The sequence below is a fragment of the Nelumbo lutea genome, chromosome 1, assembly GCF_056320005.1.
Source record: "Nelumbo lutea isolate HS-2025 chromosome 1, American lotus-T2T, whole genome shotgun sequence".
Taxonomy (NCBI): Eukaryota; Viridiplantae; Streptophyta; class Magnoliopsida; order Proteales; family Nelumbonaceae; genus Nelumbo; species Nelumbo lutea.
Window position 1 is genome coordinate 148,780,859 of NC_142684.1, and position 20,810 is coordinate 148,801,668.

The 20,810-nt window shown below is 37.4% G+C and overlaps 1 protein-coding gene across 13 annotated transcripts in view; it reads right to left on the minus strand.

Moving 5' to 3' along the window:
- The window catches only part of MSH5 (MUTS-homolog 5), a 42,177-nt gene that overhangs the window by 6,492 nt on the left and 14,875 nt on the right, over positions 1-20,810 (minus strand). For 5 of the 13 annotated variants that reach the window (XM_088952134.1, XM_088952094.1, XM_088952082.1 and 2 more), the window contains 27 exons: positions 14,592-14,655; positions 13,930-14,084; positions 13,701-13,802; positions 13,599-13,626; positions 13,499-13,530; positions 13,354-13,411; positions 13,048-13,134; positions 12,256-12,312; positions 11,590-11,691; positions 11,453-11,497; positions 9,719-9,796; positions 8,922-8,972; positions 8,749-8,830; positions 7,704-7,777; positions 7,506-7,605; positions 6,507-6,603; positions 6,320-6,409; positions 5,742-5,806; positions 5,614-5,672; positions 4,351-4,427; positions 4,174-4,260; positions 3,810-3,867; positions 3,610-3,693; positions 3,156-3,209; positions 2,975-3,060; positions 2,223-2,254; positions 2,114-2,137 (listed from right to left, as the gene is read on the minus strand). In XM_088952134.1, coding sequence (XP_088808260.1) covers positions 2,114-2,137; positions 2,223-2,254; positions 2,975-3,060; positions 3,156-3,209; positions 3,610-3,693; positions 3,810-3,867; positions 4,174-4,260; positions 4,351-4,427; positions 5,614-5,672; positions 5,742-5,806; positions 6,320-6,409; positions 6,507-6,603; positions 7,506-7,605; positions 7,704-7,777; positions 8,749-8,830; positions 8,922-8,972; positions 9,719-9,796; positions 11,453-11,497; positions 11,590-11,691; positions 12,256-12,312; positions 13,048-13,134; positions 13,354-13,411; positions 13,499-13,530; positions 13,599-13,626; positions 13,701-13,802; positions 13,930-14,084; positions 14,592-14,655 — 1,928 coding nt within the window. Of the gene's footprint in view, positions 1-2,113; positions 2,138-2,222; positions 2,255-2,974; positions 3,061-3,155; positions 3,210-3,609; positions 3,694-3,809; positions 3,872-4,173; positions 4,261-4,350; positions 4,428-5,613; positions 5,673-5,741; positions 5,807-6,319; positions 6,410-6,506; positions 6,604-7,505; positions 7,606-7,703; positions 7,778-8,748; positions 8,831-8,921; positions 8,973-9,718; positions 9,797-11,452; positions 11,498-11,589; positions 11,692-12,255; positions 12,313-13,047; positions 13,135-13,353; positions 13,412-13,498; positions 13,531-13,598; positions 13,627-13,700; positions 13,803-13,929; positions 14,085-14,591; positions 14,656-20,810 lie in introns of those variants that run through there. The other 8 variants (XM_088952151.1, XM_088952159.1, XR_016101338.1 and 5 more) reach the window with 7 other exon arrangements.

A 20,810-nucleotide genomic window follows, 5' to 3' on the forward strand; every position in this document is an offset into this window, starting at 1 on the left:
TTCCCTTGGTATGTTTCTGTGTAATAACCTTAAACTGGACACTTAATGAGACTCGTGTTAGTTTACAATGTTCACAGCCAGTGGATCGATCTGGGGAGACCTATCCTGACAAGGCTGACACTGTGGTGCTACCAAGTCAGTTGGGGTGGCCTATCTCAGCTGTCAGAGTGAGACCCTAGGCACATACAGTGTAGAATTAATTGAATATTTGAACTGGACCAGATTTCCAGTATTGCCCTGGACCTTGGAGATTGATGGGCAAAACTGGAAAGTTACACCCGACCCGTAGACTCGATTATGATACTGCACTAGGTGTCGGATTGAACTGTCTTTGATGTACCAATCAGTGAGATCCTTAGCGGGGTTCAAAACCTGGGTATGTTGGGACAGTCTGAGAATTCATCTGAGTGGGTGATCATAGTGACAGGATCAGCCCCTTTGTCGGATAAAGGTAATGATCGGGGATGCACTCTCACTGATGGAAACCAAGACTGCCGGCAACCGATTTCAATTGTTGAGATTTGTTTTGCAAAATATAATTTATATGAGATATGAAAGTACATATATTATGGTTTCGAAACGATTTGCAAAAAGTTTTAATTCTCGGGATCCATATAAGCAGAGAGTGCAACATTGTTCCTTGCAGCCGAGGGAGAGGTCCTCTCTTGTCGAGCAGTGTATGATCATTATGGGCTGAGAGGTTAAGTGTAAGACCATTGAGGATAATACCTGATGGACTAATCTTGCATCTGCCCACAGTCCCTGGGTGTTACAAGGTGGCTTGGCCCAGGGACCACTTAGGGTAAGTGTTGGGCCCATAGAGCCCATGAGATGGGTTTTCGAGGGGTGCAATGTCCATAACAGTGTATTCGGCCAGGCCTTGTAACAAAGGCTGGACCGAACCCATGTGGCTGATGTGTAGATCAATGTTTGGGTCCCACGCCATACAAGGAAGCCCAACTAGGCAGCTGTTTGGAAGGTTAAGTGAATACATAACCTTAAATGGGCCTTATGCCCATTTCGAACTGGGCTGATTTGATTAGTCACTTAAAGGAGCGATTTCTGAGATGGATCAGCTGATAGAATTGGGCCCAGACCCTATCCACTTAGAGAATCCAAGATCTAAATAAGATTTAGATCTTGGATTAACAACTCCTAATGGAATTAGGAGCTGATCCCTTTAAGATTATAAAAGGAGGGGGCGGCAGCCTTTAGATATGCAGTACACAACTCCTGTCTTCAGAGCTGAAATCACAAGAAGAGAGAATTCTGCACCCTACGAATACTCTCTTGTCGCCTCCTCCTGCAGCCGCCGCCTCCAGCAGTTCGATCTCCTCCTCTCTACAGGAGTAATCAAGATTCGATCTTGATACCAATCTTTTGGAGAAAGATTGGTTGGAGCTGTATTCACAAGCCATCAAGTTGATTCTTGCGAAGGGTCAAGTTCTTTTGGAAGAACACTACTGATTCTACTCCACCCTGCACTGCGCCATCTTCAGTGGGAGCAGATTTTGGATCCTTCCTTAGGCGTGAACACCTCCATTGGGAGATTCTGTTTCTCCGTATCAGGTATAATCCCTTCCTACTCCTTTTGGTTCAGATCTGGTTCAGTTCATGGTTCAAGAATGATCCTTGAAAATATGATTTTCTAAATAGGGAATTTGATTCCCAATTGAAGGGAGAGAAAAATTTTTTGAAATTCGCCCCCTTATTCCGCAATCTTTGGGCATCCATGTGATGGATATCCTATCCCTTCACTAATATCAATCCTGAGATGTTGGACCGGATTTCATGGTGGATTATATCATACTTGCTTTCTATCCATTTATTATGCTCTTGAAATTCAAACTTTTATAATTAGATAAAACATATCAATTTTTTTTTTACTTTCTTCCCTTCCTTTTGTTTTGAAATTTCAATTAGTGTTAGAGCAAGCTCTGCACTAAGATCCATGAATATGTCATCAAACAAGAAACTTGAATGAAACCTTACGTGCATAGAAATTACGTCATGAAAACAAAGAATTTATCAACTGTTACAAGATATACCACAGTTAACAAGATCAAAGAAATATAATCATGAATTATTAATTCTATTTGAGTTTGAGACGCACCAGCAAGTAGGGCACAGTGCAAACCTGCAAGAAGTAATCAAATTACGTTAACTCAATTGTAAATTTAAATTGGGATATTAAGCCCAATTGACTGATAATATAGACCCACCATAGCTCAGAAGTGCATGTCCAGGAACAAGCCTGCATGACAAGAATATTGAGGTACTGAGGTCCCATCCAATAAGATTCCATGAGTATAGAAATATAAATGACATTCTACCAGAAGTATAGTTCTCAAGGAGAGTGAATTAGCTGAATTGATAGCTGTTTTACTGGCTATTAGACCAAAATTTTTCTCCACATCAGCCATAAATGCAAGTGAGATATTGAGTAATTGTGGGCCATTGGGTCATATGCACTTTATGGCTGGTGTGGGGCAAAATGATTGATCCCACAGCCAGTAAAACAGCTATCAAATGCAGCTAATCCTTCCTCCTTCAAACAAGGGAGTTACTTGGTATCCAACCTATCCCACCTAGGATTACTTATCTGAAGTTGACAGAACATTTTAATCACTGAATTGCATTATTTTTCATAGTAAAATAAAAATTAATTAAAAGAAAAAGGAGGAATAAGCATGCTTGAATTACATTATTTAAGGCTCTAGGATATTTTAGTCATATGTTATGGCATTCAGTAGAACTGACTTATCAGCTTGCTTAATGATCATTTGCACAGGAAACATCACATGGTCAGTCACACAATCACATCATTTTTTTGCATTCCCTGGTGAGGCTCATTGGCTAGTGTAACCAACTCCCTCAATGTAGTTCTAGGTTAACCATAGAACTCCCAGTGATCCAAATAATGGATATCATTGACCTCTCATGTTAATAAATCTAAGAGGCACTGTGCAAGTACCGATATAGGAATACAATGTCTTCAACATCTGAACAGTTGGCATCAGGTCTCAGGACACTCATTGTATAGACCTTGACATTTTCAGTCTGCAAAAGTCAATTCATAAACTAATCACTTTCTCTATATATATTACAGAAGATTTTTGAACAGTGGATGTAATAGATATTAAAATGGAGCAAACCTTCAGCAAGCAACTCTCACTAAATATCTCAGTCAAGTGTGTGCAGACAAGAACCTGCAAATCAGTTGAATAGACTCCATATGACAAGTTTCTCACACTGATATATCAGATTTACATGTAGGTTTTAAGACCACAAAGAACACCCAGATGAAAAGGAAACATTATTCTAGAAGGTTGTATTATTGTAATACATCACATTGCTTTCCCATAATAGATGAGACTTAGGTATATCTGCTGCAGATAGTTGACAAATTAATAGGTATATCATTTATGTAAATATTACATTTGAGAAATTTTATCATTTTTCTCAATGAAATATAATGGCAAAAGAAAAAAACTGCAAACTTGAGGGTAGTTAAAGAATTCTTTAAAAATAAGTTTCTTTGGTATGTGAAGTGGCTAGAAAACGGACTCCCCATCTACAAACCATCAGTTACTGCATAACATTAATTACCATGTAATTACTCAAACCAAACCTTTGGAGGGCTATTACAAGTAGAAAAATGATTAATAGTTCCACTGAGGAGGCCGATGCCATCTGAAATAAACAATGAAACAGATCACCAAGTATAGAAATTAAAATATGGTTAAAAAAAGTGAAAGATAGTCTGACAAGCCAAGAAACAGAAAACTGCTAGTGTTTGAGTGTCAAACCTTCTGTAAGTGTTCCTTTACCAAATTCATCCAATAAACACAATGACAGTGATGTTGCCTGCCTATAAGTAACTTTAACCATCAATATATTATGATAAACAAAAGTGGGAATTGGTTTAGGTGTGACGGCAGTTTTGGCAGAAGAAACATCAACCAACTACAAACACTAAAATTCCCTTCTAGCTTTTCACTGGGATCCAAACAATCCTCAATGTTGAACATGCAGATTTAATAATCAAAGTGGAGATTGTGTACAGATGCACAGTTCAAACACCATGGATTGTGGATTTGTAGTATTTGAGATCACAAGAGCTTTTTATAAGGTAGTAAACAATATAAGATATCCAGCCTCTTTAGCAAATACCTAAGCATTATTCCCACTTGATGTAGATCAATCATAAATGCTGATTGCTCAGCAGTCATGAGCTTGCTTCCCATTGCACAAAATATCCTATTTTAAGGAAATTTTGATTAGTCATGTAACTACTCTTTTAATGAATGTCATATATGAACAATCTGGGCAAATATGCAAGTCACTAACCTATCAGTCAAACCCACTGTAGCAGCTTCTGCTGGAACAAAACTTCCAATGTGAGAAAGGAAAACAATCAAAGCTACCTGAAACATTTCCTTCAATGTATTAATTCTTCTTATTCCTGATAAAAGGTAACTATTATATTCAAAAGAATAAGAGAAATACAAAGAGGATATACAACAAAGGAGGGCTTTGAAACACACACAAAAAAAAAGCCCACTCAAGACATTTAAGCTGTTAGCACTAGACAAAAAAATCTCTTCAGACCCAATTTAGCTAAGAAATTAGCTATTTGGTTCAGATTTCTTGGAATCCATCTAAAGCATCAGCCAAGGGAAACTGAAAGATCATGAATTTCATGCAGGAAATGAGACAGCATCCATGGAGCTGTTCCAAAATTGATTGCCCAGTCAACCACAATCAGAGTACCCTCCACAAGCAAGGAGCCAGAGACAAGGTCTTTACCAAATCTGAGACCCTCTATAAGGGCTTGAACTTCAGCTTCAGATGCATCCCTTTCGGACCTTGCAGTGACAGGACCACTAAAAGCCCAAATCAGAAATCCATCAGCTCTCAAGATACCCCCCAAGTTCCAGCCTTCTCCAGTATTTCTCAAATTGCAAAATGAAAGTAGTAGAAGGTATTATGGCTAAGGAGAGAGTGGGTTGAAGAGCAAGGGGGAGGATTTTAGGAATTCCCTAAGATTTCTACCAAGGCCGCCATAGATAATTCCAGAGGAACTCTTATCTGACAGCATCCATGAGTTAACCAAAGAAAGGATATGCCTTCTCAGTTATGACAATAAGTGCTTTTATTTTCAAAAATTCTTCCATCAATGTATTAATGTATTTAACATGAAATGATCGAAATATAATGTTTTTAACTCAAAAAAGTTGGTTAAAGTTTCCAACTTCATAAATAAATATTAAACATATATTGCTATCCCATAAATGACCTGGAGTATGTCCAATGTCCTATAGATACTGTACTTTATACAATGAGAGATACCCTAACACATTAAAAGGTCTTTTACACATGGTAAGAATGCACAAGAAATTTTATTTTTGTAGCAGTTAAAGAAAAAAAATCAAAAGAAAAAAACAATGGTTACGCTAAATGCTTACAAACAAGGTTATAACTTCTTGAAAGCATTGCAACTTAGTAGTCTGATATGGAGATCCAGAGAAACACCCATGTAGAGTAATTATATTTATACATTAAAATGGTACTAAACTACATGACAATGGAAGAAAGAATGTTACTTATTACCTGTTTTATGTAGATACTTTTCCCTGAATAGTTAGGACCAGTGATGATGTTGATCCTCCCTGACACAAAACAATTACAAATTTTAGCAATAAAAATAATCATGCATTAACAGATAAAACATCAATTACCATCATCAAGTATCTTTGTATCATTTGGAATAAATGTGTCCACTGTCATTTCCTGCAAAATATGCCTGGTGCCCATATGACCCACTTGTTACTATCATATCATAGAGTGGTGTCAAAGAAGTAAGCAATTAAGCATGTAAACATAATATTCTATATATGTCTGATTATGGTGCTGCTTGGCAAGTTTTTGAGAAAGATCTTCCAGCAGCCCAGATGGCCAAAAGACGTATTGAGCTTTTATGGTCTTGTCTTTAAAGAGAAAGACTGTTTGGCACACGACTCAGTCTACCGGGATTTTAAAAATGCGTTTAGAGGCTATCACACAGAAATACCGGAAAGCTTCATTTGACGCTTCCCGAAATTTGGCATTTTCGGTATTTTCAGATCTTTCCGCATACACATCTTCTGGTCTTTCCACATTTTGGTTACCAAATGGAAAAAGACCAATTTTTGGTCTTCCGAGCTTACCGAAGCCCAGAAGACCGCATGGAAAGACTTGCCAAACACTGCCTATGTATATATGTATGCAAGTACATATGTATGTATTTATGTATTCTGAATTGTTAAACACCTCTAACCTTCCATTTTGTATGTCAAGCAAGTTTTCTGTGGTCAAAATAGGCCTCACATAATTGTTCTGACGAGCAACCAATGCCAGAGACAACAGACTAATGTAACAATGGAATACATAATAGTTAGAAACAAAAATACTGCAAGAGAATCAGAAGTAATTAAATATTCCAAATCTGTAATAATGCCTCTTACCAGTCAAGTTCAGCTGTAAAATTTACTGCCTTGATAAGATGTAGTGAGAATAAAAGAATATGGGACACCAAATCCCTTGTGATTGCTCTCTCCATATCTGTATTAAAGAACTCAATTAGGAGAAGAATTAATTTAGAGGATATTTCAATTAAATTAGTTTCTCTTATAGATAATATGCTTCTACTTTTGTTACTTTACCAATATATTCTTGAGTTTTAAGATGACAAGTTCTAAATATAAATGATTTTAATAATACAAATATAGTTAACCAAGTCTATATGTATGTCACAAATTATACTTCCTCTTAGATTTCCTAAGAAACATCAGAAATAGAACTCCTAGAATTAAGAGATATTTTCCACCAGTATCTTTAGAATCTTTTTCCGTTGCACCCATAAGAAGAAGTGGCCTGTTGCAAGTTGAAGGGGCCAGAAGAGCTAGGGGCAGACCAAAAAGGACATGGGTTGAAGTGGCAAGAAATGATTTAAGTGCTCATAATTAACAATGCCTATGACACTAAAGAGAACAGAATGGCAAAATAGGATTCATGTAGCTGTGTTTTCACTTAAGCTTCTTAGATTAATAGAGAAAACAAGAAAAAGAAGAAAGAAATATGCTTTGGTTAGGGAGATAGAGAAGAGAAAGAAGAAGAGAAAATGGAGGGAAGGAAAAAAAGGGTTCAAACGGTGAGAGTCCATTGAGCTCTCAACCACTCGACCTATCTTTTAATTACTTATAAGAGAAAAGGAGAAATTACATATATGCCCCTGTCAACAAATTAAAGAAGACAAAAAGGACTATTCTAATTTCTACCCTTTTTACAAGATATACTTTAACAGTAGCCAACCCCATATATTTGGGTGTTGGGACAAGGCTTAGATGATGATGATGATGATGATAATTTTTAGAATTTTCCCCTTCTTTTTCACTTTTACAAGCGATACTTTCAGCATTCTTATCAGGAACAGCATACTATGAAGAATGTTTTAACACACATACCTAGAATTTTATGATAAACATCTCCTAGAAGGTTGTCCAACTCCCGTGTCTTGGAAGTGTGATAAAAGAATTTCTTTACTTCTCCATCCCCATCTGCAAACTAGTTTGATATTTGCAGTTCATGTAAAAAAGCAAATATATGATAAGTACATGAACGGTTTGTCTTGATTCAAGTAGAACAAACTATTTGGCACTTACTGCAAATTCAAAATCCTGAAGCTTCTCAAGTGTGCCTTCATCAAGTTTATCTTCAAAAATGCACATCAAATATCCTATGAATGACAAATAAAGTGAGAAAGTTAATAGAACTAGAACATAAATTTGTGAATGTAATCTAGAACCATTAAACAAGGAAACACTTAAGTACATAGAGATTCAACAACAAAATCTCTACACGGTAGGAGATTGCACAAAATCAGAAAAAGAAAACCCCCTTCAAATGCATACAAAAAAGCCAATAAGATCAAAGGTGAGTTTCCCTAGACAGAATCAAAGATGGGGGTATCCCTCAATTCCTTCAACACCCCCTACCCACAAGATAACAGTTGCTGCAGCCTCCCAGACAACATCCTCAATCTAAGCCTACTTTATTCTCAAATATTCTGTTATTTCTCTCCTTCCATATAGTCCAGAAAATTGCATGAAGTGTGGATCTTCAAAACCAAACCCCCCTTTCTGTTTAGTCCTCTGAGATGCCACCCAGAAAGTGTATCATAGGTGGTATAACGAAAACAACTCAGATTAAAAAACTCAAGGAAAAATCCCAGATATTAAGAGTGAAATTACAATGGATAAATAGGTGGTCTACCACCGCTAAATCTTATTGGCACAAGAGGTGTTCTGGAGAGGAAATTCTCAAGCCTCTCTTGCCCAGATTATCCTTAGTTTAACATTTCCATACCTTGTTTTCTTGGAAATTTTTAGAGTTATTATGACTTTGACCGTAGTGGGTAGCATAATGTAATAACATTTTAACCATGTTACATATCCTTTTGCCACCTTTAGATGTCCTAGATCCAAGCATCGTGATTAAGAGATTTCGACTAATAAGGTTCAATTTGTATTCAATCCCTGTGGGTGTTTACTAAATATGGCCATTTTATTATTGTGTTAAAAACAAACTAGAGGACTGCAAACTATAAAGCACTAGACATTCCAATAAGTAGTGTACTTCACCTACATTTAAATTGCAACATCTCCCAAATATTGTAGGCATAGAATTGTTTAAAGAATGTAGACAAACCTATTTGGTGTATATAAATAATACAAGGAGCAAGCTTATCTCCAGATAAATGAGGTAGTCGTGCAATTTCAAGTGAAGAAACCTGAAAGGGATTGATATAATCATACATAAACTTATAAATTTCATTTCATTCAATTGTTCAATTTTGATGTATGAAAACACAAAGCAAGTACCTCTTCTAGAAACTCTGGTAATTCTTCATATATCTTTCTCAACTCATCCAACTAGATGTCAAAAGAAAAAAGTATGCTTCTTTTAGAGTAGGCCATAAAATGTGCAATTCAAATTGCTAGCAAAAGTAGGCTACATGAATATACCCCATGATCATTTAACCGAACACTTCTATACTCAGGTCAGCCTTAATCCCAACTATTTGGGGTTGGCTACACAAATTCTGTTCCACCATAGTTCTCTATCAAGGGATAATAGTAGCATCATATGTGTATGTACATGAATACGCAAACAACTAGTTACCTATACGTATTTATGTAGACAACAAGCATGCAAAAGAATCTTAATATTCATACAGATAATACTGGTATGATATAAACACCAGATCGAAGAAGCAATATAACCATGCTTCTTCCCACACTTGAACATCACAATTTAAGCAGATAATTTAAAATGAAAACAAGCCATTCATACCGATGATTCTGTACAATAAAAACTGAGAAAGAACCATATGGGAAAAAATGAAAATATTAATAGATACAGCTCATAGATATAATATGATCCAAGGATAAAATAGAAGGGTGAAAAGCTCCCCATCTTTATACCATAAAAAGAAAGAGGTAATTCACATTCTATCCATTGGGTAAAGAACAAAAATGGGCAATAAATAATAAAATGCTCAAATGACAGGCAGAAGAAAATTTGAGGAAGTATCCAGATGCATAACATAAATATAGAAACTAATGGAGAAAGGATAAAATCTAAATAGATGAAAGAAACCACTAATAGGAAGTCTAACCTCATCACAGAATCCCTCTTTCACCATTGTTGCATACCCTTTTTCCTTAGTTCTATTAACATCAATAACTCCCATTACCTACAAATAACAAGTTTCACTAATAAAAAAAAAACATAACTTTCAAAGTTTGAAAGAACAATAGTTTAGGCAGTCAAAGATACTTAACAATATTGATAAACTGGGCATAGATAACAGCCAAGTGAAATTCCACTTTCAACGACATATCATTTCAATAAAAAAAAAAAGTCCATTAAAAAAAACAAACGCTAGCATCACTGGATTGGCCACCACAGAAACCTTAAATAACAACAGAAGACGTAACACCCCATAATGCCCTGTTTTGTAGACAAACCGTGTTCACATTTCATCGTCTTGTGATTTTAGGATCTATTATAGACAAAAACTATCATGTTAGCAATACTTTAAAAAAGTCATGGAATTTTGAGGGTCAATGACAACTCATTGACTCAAAACATTGATGGAATATTATAGATGATAGCTTAATAAAAAAGGAAACTTGGTACCAGCAAGGAAAGAGCTAATCAGAAAACTTTTTTCCTTTATGCATTTATCAAAAAAAAAAAAAATTCCTTTATGGAGTAGTCTTTCAAACAAAAAAGGCCATTATCCAATATTGGTCCTAGCTTTCTGGGGTCTTAGGAGGGGTGGACTGGAGGATATGAACCTAACCTCTGGCAATTTTTGAACAAAGTGTTTTCTCTCAGACTTGAATATAAAGACAAGAAGAAACTAAGGAGATTTGTAGTGGAAATGTTAGCATATCATCATGTATATAGATGAGATAATTCCAGGAAAAGAAACCAAACTAAATAGACTAGATACTAACTCACAGAGAAGTAACCACCCCAACAGGACTTCATGAGTCAAAAATCTTAAAACAGGAGGTTTCTGTTCCTGTATGGTTACTACCCAGTGTGACAGGATGGAAGTTAGGTGAATGATCTCTTAGTTATCGCACAAGATGGATGCTCGTTTTATACAGAATTTAATTTTTCTTAAACTCCTAACTTTACTCCAGGTGGAGGAGTGTTGGCCATAGTTTGATGGATTAACTTATCTGATTGGAAAGTTGAACCCACTGCAGGGTACTCCTGCATTGCTTTGCAAGTGTAGCTTAAAAAAAAGAACTAATAAGATACAATTAATACCCAGGACTAAACCAAACAGCAAGGACACTGTCACAGATAAAATAAGTTGAGTGCATTAAATATAGAGAGATAATGCACTTTCCTTTTTACAAGATGTATTAATGGAAACTTGGGGAGAAGACTTTCCTATGTACATTATCACATTTCCCACTATAGATCTTGTCAAAGTATCACAAATCCACCAATATCAATCTGATAATTGATGAAAAAGGTATTATGACACAAAATGGGAAAGTCTTTCAATGGACCATTTAGTTTCACCAAGGATTATAAAAATGAAACTGCCAAGATTATGTAAGATGTCATAATCCATAGCTGTAGTTAATAGCCTATGTTGAGACATAGTTATGTATATTTTCTTGCTGACAACAAAGTGAGAAACAACATTCGTATATTTCAGAGGAAACAGTTCAACCTAAAAACAGATTTACAAAAAAACAATGTTTCACCAAACTTCATAAGAATCGAACATAGTAAGGGGCTAGACAAAATATTTTAAATTCCAGCCATTATAAACTGCTGGGAGCATAGAGGTGATAACATTTTTGAACAACACAAGGCTAACCAGTTCATAGACATAAGCCAGCTCGGTTGTAATGCAAGAACCAGCCTGCAGCAAAAGAGAGCATATAAATGTAGGTATTATATTTATTGAATAACAAATGAGAAACTATAAGCATATGAGTTAAGTTTGCTCAGTACCTTCTCAACAATGTCCACATTCAAATATTTTGCATGCTCTCTTAGATTTTCGGAAATTCCAACTTCAAATATGGTGTTCATGTGCAAGAGTGAACAAATGCTCTGCAAAAATAAAAAGTATTACAGGATGTTGGATTAATGAACCTCTAATAGTAGCTTGATTCTATAACCTGTAAAAGCAAATCATTGTAAAAGAAAGGAAGGTTGAGAGGATCATTTGTTGGAGTAGAGAAATAATAGTACATGCACCCAAGCTTTTTTCTGCCTATCTGATTGACTAATTCACTGATAGATTCCCAATTTAATAATTCTTCTGGTGATCATGGTTAGGTACAGTTGAGGTATTGAAACAATTTTAATTGCCATGTAAAAATCAAGTTGTTCCTGTAGACATGAGCACATAGAAGATATCTTTTCAAACAAGTTATTCCATGTTATATATAAACCTAATAAAGAATGTTGTGTACAACGGATAGGTTACTTTCAACAATAGACATCTTATTGTTACTGGAAGTTCTTCAACATAGTATCAGTGATTCTCCAATAAATGAAACCAGTAAGTTCAAAATTTCAAATATCTATAAAGTCTTAGGAAGGAGGGAAAAGGAAGTAACAAATGAAAGCGTATTCATAAAAAAAAATAGAAAAGGGTAAAGGTATATCTACCTTTGAAAAGGCTGTCCAATCAACATTTGTACAAATGGAACTTGGAGAGTTGAATTTCTTCAATGACCCCAACAAAAGAAAAAAAAAAAGAAAAGCATTAAAAATTTTATGTTGAAAAGAAATCCCAAGTGCGAAAGGGTCAACGCCATACATGAAAAGTATATAACCTTATGTACTTCCTTGTATCAAGTGATGTTGATAGAACATGAGAATATTAAGTTTTAAATTGGAGAAATGGATTTCAATGTGGAATGGGAATGAATAGTCATAGGAGATGATGTTGAAGAAAAGATCTTTGTTTGCTAAGAAACAAACAATTGTAACATGGTAGAAATATCAACTGTGGAAAATGCAACCTAGTAGTAAATTGTAGCCAATAGCACATGCCACATCAATGAAACAAAATAACTTGTGCAGGTCTGAGGTGATTTCATATTTTCAAAACATTTGGTTTAAATACTCATTCTGGTCAATAAAGTAATTAATGCTCATAGCCAAAGACCTAACCTTATTTCTATTTTCCAATATGACCACAAAGTGCTAATAACTGAATCATGAAAGGTTTGCTTGCACATGATGAGGATCATCAATATCAAATCCACTAATTAGGTAGAATATTCATCATCAATTTCATCCTTAAGCATCTGATTGCAAATATATTTACTGAATAAATATTGGCTAGCTGGCTCAAAATAGTAAAATATTAGATCTTGATACCTTTATTGTTAAAAGAAAAGGGAGACAGGGAAGATAAAATGGAAAGCAAATGAAAGGAAAGAAAAGAAAATGCACCTTCAGTATGTAGGGAACATCTTTTACTGACTTCAATGTTTCACGCAAAGTAGCCATCAGTTCTTCGGAACAAAGAAAGAATGATATCTAATTCCATGTTAGGGAAAACAAGTTTTTGCCAAAGTAGACTTATGAAAGGAAACACAGATTTTTTTTTTCTTTTTTAATTCTGATAGGTTCAGAAAATCCATCATCCAAATCATATGCCAACCATTTGAAGTTAGTCAACCAAATCTTAATCCAACACTCCAATATAAACATTCAAGTTGAGAATTATCTAAATGCAGTTTGAAGGGGAAAGAATACAGTATTGAGACGACTGTTCAAATTCTCAAGGTCCAGTATAGGCCTCAAGAACCAACTTCTGGGGAAAAAGCAAATTAATTCTGTACCCTAAGTAAACTGATAATGCCAAAAATATAGGACCACAACTTTCTTATTATGAGTTTACCTCAAGAGACGTCTACCCATTGGAGTGATACACTGAAGAAAAGATGACCAATTTAGTAGAAATACATTGCAAGCCTAAAATCCAAATGGATCTTCCTTACCTTGTTCAACATCCCAAACACAGAGAACCTGCGTATTGAGTATATCAGTGCACACCATTAGGACCATGGGAAAAAACTTCAGAATATGTTGTCACTCTTTACCCTTCTTTTGCTCTCCCGATGCCCATATGGCTTGGATGTTTGTCTATTTGGAAAATCTGCAATGCCTCATAAGCTGCTGAATCCAGTTTGAGGAATTTGTGTCTGTGTTGGATGTAAGGTTGTTTCTTGAAGTTCATTTTACATTATATGGATATATTAAAGGAATTTGAACTTATAAAATTAGAACAATAGCAACTATATATGAAGTATGAGGTAAGATGGAGGATAAAATGAAATTTCTGTTACACAATCTATAGTAATTGAGGAATTCCCAGAATCCTTCTGTTCAAGGGTATCTACAAGCCTCTCATTCTCTAGTATAGCAAGAAGGGCCCCACTTGCACGAACTTGGACATCACTTCCAATATCCATCATAGAGTTCAGCTGCAATAGGGAAAAGGACATAAATGCTTAAAGTAAACATTGAGAATGTTGAGATAAACAAGTCCATACCAGTTACATCAAAACAGTAATTAACACAAGTGGGCTTGCTAAATCAGCTAGTACCATAGTCTAAGAAAAAATGTGATGTGCACAGATGGATGTAAACATCAAGGAGTTTACCTAATTTTAAGAGAAGAAAGAGGATAAGATAAAAACAAAAAGATAATAATATACTGGGTGAATAAGAAATGTAGGAAAATGTAGAGTCGTATTGTATCAATGGATTTTTGTACTTCATCCCTATCCTAGAAGCATCTATAACATAAATCTCATAAGTATTGTATTTATAACAATAAATCTGTAATCCTAATCATAATAACAAGATCCACAAAAATAGATAATGAATAGACTTATCATTCTTTTTAACAAGTTCTCAGCAATGTCTACCAAAAGAATAATAATTAATAATACATATGCAACTCAATTATAATCAGGTCAAGCACTCACGTAGCAAATTCTTTCCTTGATGCTAAGCCCATCATCCATTCCTGTGACTTGAAGATATACCAATCTGCAATAGTTGAAAAAGGAAAGAGAGAAAGAGATGGAGGGGGGAGATTAAACCCTAGTGAACCAAAAGTATAGGACCCAACTATTTCTGAGAAAAGATTCAGATAACTAGTTTGTTGAATAGAAATACCAAGAGTTAGCAAGGAAGGAGGTTTCTAAATTAAGTATAGCAAATGATGATTCTTAAACTTCCTTCCCTCTATGTGTGTTCGGGGGCAACACATAACATGCTAAATAACCAAACTGGACTTGGGGACCTGGAAAACTTAGCATACATTGTCAAATCCCAGAAGATTGAAACAACCTTGCTTGAAATCTGACTAAAATGTAAGATAACCAAACCTTCCCTGGCTCCTTGTTAAGTTGGGTAAATTTGTTTTCAAGTATTCAACAATAAAAATTATCTAAAGGTATTTGTGTTCCTTCCTTAGAGAGACGAGAGAGAGAAGAGAAGAAAGAGGAGAAGAGAAGAGAGGGTCGGTTGAGACTCAAAAACTCTAGGCTAGTTGTTCCCAGCTTCTTATTTATATTCACTTAATGTAATAAGGACTGAAGTTACAAGAATGCCCCTGGCAGTTCCTAATAACAAACAACTAACAAGAAAAAAAGAAGAAGCTAGCTGTCAGCACCTAGAAAGACTAGGCTGACAACATACTAACAGCATACTAACACAGAACCAAACAACATACTAACAGCATACTAACACAACCAATAAATAAGATTCACAACACTCCCCCTCAAGTTGGGCTGTATATGTCTATCATGCCCAACTTGTCACACAACTCATTGTGCCGCGAGTATGGAAGTCCTTTTGTGAGAACATCAACAAGTTGTTCCTTTGAGTTGACATAAGGGATGCAAATTTCCTTTCTTTCCAATTTTTCCCTTATGAAGTGTTTGTCCACTTCAATGTACTTGGTCCTCTCATGTAGGACAGGATTGTTTGCGATGTTAATGGCAGCCTTGTTGCCACAATAAAGAGACATAGGATTGTGAACAGCAACCCCAAGCTCCCCTAGAAGATTTTTAAGCCAAAGAACTTCAGCCACCCCATGTGCCATAGCCCTATAATCCACTTCAGCACTTGTCCTTACTACCACACTTTGTTTCTTGCTTTTCTAGGTCACTAGGTTTTCTCCCACAAATGTGCAATACCCACTTGTGGACTTTCTATCATCCACCGCACCTGCCCAATCAGCATCTGTAAAGATTCCCACCTTTAGATGTAAGAACTCTCTCTGCTGCCTCCAAGTGAGGTTTCTTAGGAGAGTGCATGAATTGGCTCAGGACCTCAACTGAATAGGCAATGTCTGAACGAGTCATGGACAAATAAATCAACTTCCCCACTAACCTTTGGAACTGTTTTACATCTTTCAGAGGTTCACCATCACAGTTACCCAATTTATGATCAACATCCATACGAGTATCTTCTGGCCTTGCACCTAACTTGCCTGTGTCTTGTAATAGATCAAGAGTGTACTTCCTTTGAGAAATGAAAATACCATTTTCTGAGCAGGCAACTTCAATTCCAAGAAAATACTTTAGAGGGCTTAGATCTTTCACTTCAAATTTAGATGCAATGAACTGTTTCAATTGTTGTATCTTTGAACTCCAATTTCCTGTAATTATGATATCATCCACATACACTATCAAAACAGCAACATGTTCCTAACATCTCTTCACAAAGAGTGTGTGATCAGACTGACATTGCTTGAATCCTACTTGCTGAACCGCCATATGAGACTTACTAAACCAAGCCCTGGGAGATTGTTTCAATCCATAAAGAGACTTTCTTAGCTTACACACCTTCTTTTCACTTCCCTTGGCACAGAATCCCGGGGGTTGAACCATGTATACCTCCTCCTCTAGGTCACCATTTAAAAAGGCATTCTTAATGTCTAGTTGATGCAATTCCCAGTCAAGATTAGTAACTAATGATAGAATAACTCGAATTGAGTTCATCTTAGCTATTAGAGCAAATGTCTCATCGCAGTCAACTCCGTACTCTTGAGTGTACCCCTTGGCTACCAATCTTGCTTTATATCTTTCAATTGTCCCATCTGTCTTGTGTTTAACTATAAACACCCACTTACACCCCACTAGGTCTTTCCCCCTTGGAAGATCTACCAATTCCCAAGTTTGATTTTTATGGAGGGCATTAATCTCCTCCTTCATAGCATCTGTCCATTCAGGGTATTTTAAGGCATCTACAACATTTTTGGGTACAGGGATGCAATCAACTACAGATAGGAAGGCTCGGTATGAGGGGGAAATGTGATCATAGGAGACATACTGGGTGATGGGATGTTTTATAGCGCATGACTTGACTCCCTTTCTTTGAGCAATAGGAATGTCAAGGTCATCCACAGTATGAGCAGGGGTATCAATAGGTGTAGTAGGGTTTAGATTTACCTCCTGGGAGTCTGACGGTGTCAGATGCTCAATGATTGGTAGCTCCACATCTCTGTCACATTTCTGATCTCTACAGCATGTACATTGGAAGACACGAAAGGGGGCCAGGTCCGAAATAGAAGGAAACGAGACGTGGCAAACCTAAACCTGCTTCTCCTCTTCCACACTACTCTCCCCCTGAGGAGAAGTAGGGAAGAACGGTTTAGACTCAAAGAAGGAAAAATCCATAGAGACAAAGAACTTATGACTAACGGGATCAAAGCACCGATACCCCTTTTGAGAGGAGGGATACCCCAGAAAGATACAAGGAATGGACTGAGGGTGTAACTTACCCCGAGACGGAGACAAATCATGGACAAAGGCACGACAACCAAAGACTCTCATGGAAATAGAAAATAAAGGGGACTGAGGGAACAACAACTGATGAGAGGCCATGTAGTTCAGCACTTTGGAGGGCATGCGATTGATGACATAAGCAGCTACAGGTATAGCATCCATCCAAAACCTCTTTGGAACATTCATGTGTAACATCATCCCTCCAACTACCTCAACAAGGAGTCTGTTTTTTCTTTAGGCAACACCATTTTGTTGTGGTGTTTTTGCACACGAGCTCCTATGAATAGATCCATGGGAGGCAAAGAACTCATTCAGCTCACCATGGAAATTGTTGGAATAATGTTAAAATAACTTAGTTGCAGTTGTTAGGGCCTGTTTGTCTAATTAAAGTGATTTTTATTTCTGTTATGCTTGTTATTGTACTCAGGGGCACAAGGGACTTTTCCCTTGTTATTTCTGTCGCCCTATATATAGTAAAATAAACACTGGCGCCGCCAGTACTGTTACATTGCAAACCTTCTCTCTTCTCTCTTCTCTTCTCTTCTCTCCTCTTCCACCTATCTCTGGCCGGCTACACTGTCAAGATGGTATCAGAGCGGGAATGCTGATTAAAAGAGAGCAGATCGATCAACCCTACTGTCAAGGGAAGATCGATCAACCCAAAGAATAGATCGAACAGACTAGCAGAAAGGAAATCTGATTCTGGACTATAGAATAGCTACGACTGGTACAGTTCTCCCTATATTTTTCTCTTCTTCACTCTCCTTGGTCATGGGCTGAGTGAAAACCCTATGAATCCGGGGCGGCTGAATGCTGTCGAACCTGTGTAACCCTAGTTTTCTTGGATCGTGTGATCCTGTTCATGTGTTAAGACAATTGTAGGTCAATGCTGACCTGTCTTCTCAATGGTTTGAGTTGACTATAAGCAAGAAGGATCTCTCCTGCTGATTAGTGGCTGTTAGCCATTCTGGAATTCTGGTAGGTGAGGACTGATAAAACCATACAGGTCTAAAACTGCCGAATATTACCTCAGTTTTGTCCAAAATTTGGTACTGTTTGTGCTCAATCTGGTTGGTAAACCCGAGTGTGTGGGTGTGAACTGAGTGGAGCATTGCTTTGTGGAGTAAGGAGGGGTCCTAAGTTCGATGTGTGGGACTGAGTAACTGCTTGACCATGTCGACTGAGAATTCTGCTACTTCAGAGTTCTCAGGGAGCCACAATGGAGTGAGTGGGGGAATGGATATGAGCTTTCCCATGGCTGTCATTCCCTTTGATGGTCTGAATTACCTTGAGTGGTCTAGGGGGATAAAACTCTACATCACTGCTAGGGGGCGAATAGGATACACCAATGGGAGAGTAAAGGAACCGAAGTATGGAAGTGCTGAGCATGATAGGTGGAACCAAGAGAACAGTATGGTGATATCTTGGCTCTTGGTTTCAATGCTGCCACAAGTAAGGAAGACCTTTATGTGGGCTGAAACTGCTTGTGAGATATGGGAACAAGCGAAGTCCACTTATTCAGAACAGAGACAGTATGCCAAGATATATCAACTACAAGCTGAATCTTCTACTTGCAAGCAGGGGGAGAGGAGTCTCTCGATGTACTATTCTGATTTGACATCAATATGGAAAGAACTTGATCACTATCAGAATGTGAATTGGAAGTGTGATGAAGACGCAAAGGCCTATAAGTCAATTGTATCACAGCAACGCGTGTTCGCCTTTCTCCTAGGCTGAATCAGTCATATGAGTCCATCAGGGTACAGATCTTGGGTAGTAAAGACTTGCCATCAGTCCAGGAGGTGTATGCCTTGGTGCAGTCAGAAGAAAGCAGAAGAAGTGTGATGAATGGTGTAGAAGGGGAGTCAGTTGCCCTAGCGGTCTGGGGAAATTCATATACAAATGTCGGAGGTGGCTTTAAAAGGGGTGACACTCAGAAAAAAACAGAAGATAAAAGCAAGCTTTGGTGCACTCACTGCCAGAAGACACGACACACTAAAGATATATGCTGGGATCTCCATGGAAAACCTAAATGGGCACAGGATTTGGGTAAGAAGTCAGCACTGGATCAGGGCAAGAAACCAGGCCAGCAGAATCAAAGAAGGTATAACTCAGCTAATCTGGCATCGACAGAGACTAGTTCTTCCGTAACTCAGGAGAGACATCACGGTTCTGACCCTAAGGAAGATATTATCAACTCCTTCCATGAACATTTGGAATTGTATGGTAGGACTCTCCGCCAAGTGGATTCTGGGCCTACTCCTTCTACCTCATTTGCGTCTACATCAGGTAATGCCACAGCCTTCCATGTATCATCTCATACTACTGATTCACCTTGGATTATTGACTCCGGAGCCTCAAATCACATGACCAGTAAGTCAATTTTGTTCCAGACATATAACCTTCTCTCTGGGAGAGATAAGGCAAGACTGGCTTATGGCTCTTTTTCTACCATAGCTGGCTGAGGCACCATATATCTCCCACTTGGCCTTACTCTTCCTAATGTCCTACATGTTCCGAAATTACCTATTAATTTGTTGTCCATTAGTAGTATTACTCACTCTTTGAACTGCTCAGTCACCTTTTTTCCGTCTTCATGTGTGTTTCAGGATTTGACCTCGGGGAAGACGATTGGTAGAGGAAGCATGGTGGATGGTCTCTACGTGTTGGAGAATAATGCTGGTCTAGTGATGACTGAGTCCACAAGTTCGTCGAGTGAGAGTCGGGCCTATTTATGGCATAGTCGTTTAGGTCATCTTTCTTTTGAGTCGTTAAATGTTATGTTCCCAAAGCTGTTTGAGTCATTGTCAGTGAGTCAGTTACAGTGTCAAACTTGTCAGTTGAGTAAGCATTGTAGAAGTTCTTTACCTTTAAGAAATAAAAGATCTGAATTTCCATTTCATGTTGTTTATTATGATATTTGGGGCCCTGTTACTCTACCTACTACGGCTGGCTATAAGTATTTTGTTACTTTGATTGATAATTATTCTCGATTCACTTAGGTTTACCCTATGCGATCTCGAGATGAAGTGCCACAAATTGTGAAAGATTTTCAACGCATGGTGTTCACTCAGTTCCAAACGGAAATTCATATTTTCCAGTCGAATAATGCAAAGGAATATTTCCATAGTGATCTCACGAAGTTCTTTGCTTCGAGTGGGTCACTTCAACGAAGCTCTTGTGCCAGGACACCCCAACAAAATGGTGTGGCTGAACGAAAAAATCATCACCTTCTCGAAGTTGCTCGTGGCTTGCTAATTCATATGAATGTGCCAAAACAGTTCTGGATGGATGCAGTATTGTGAGCGACATATATCATCAATTGCACGCCCTCTCGGCTACTAGAGTATAAGGCCCCACATCAGCTCCTGTTCCCTACAGCCCCACTGTCCACCATTCTCCGATGCG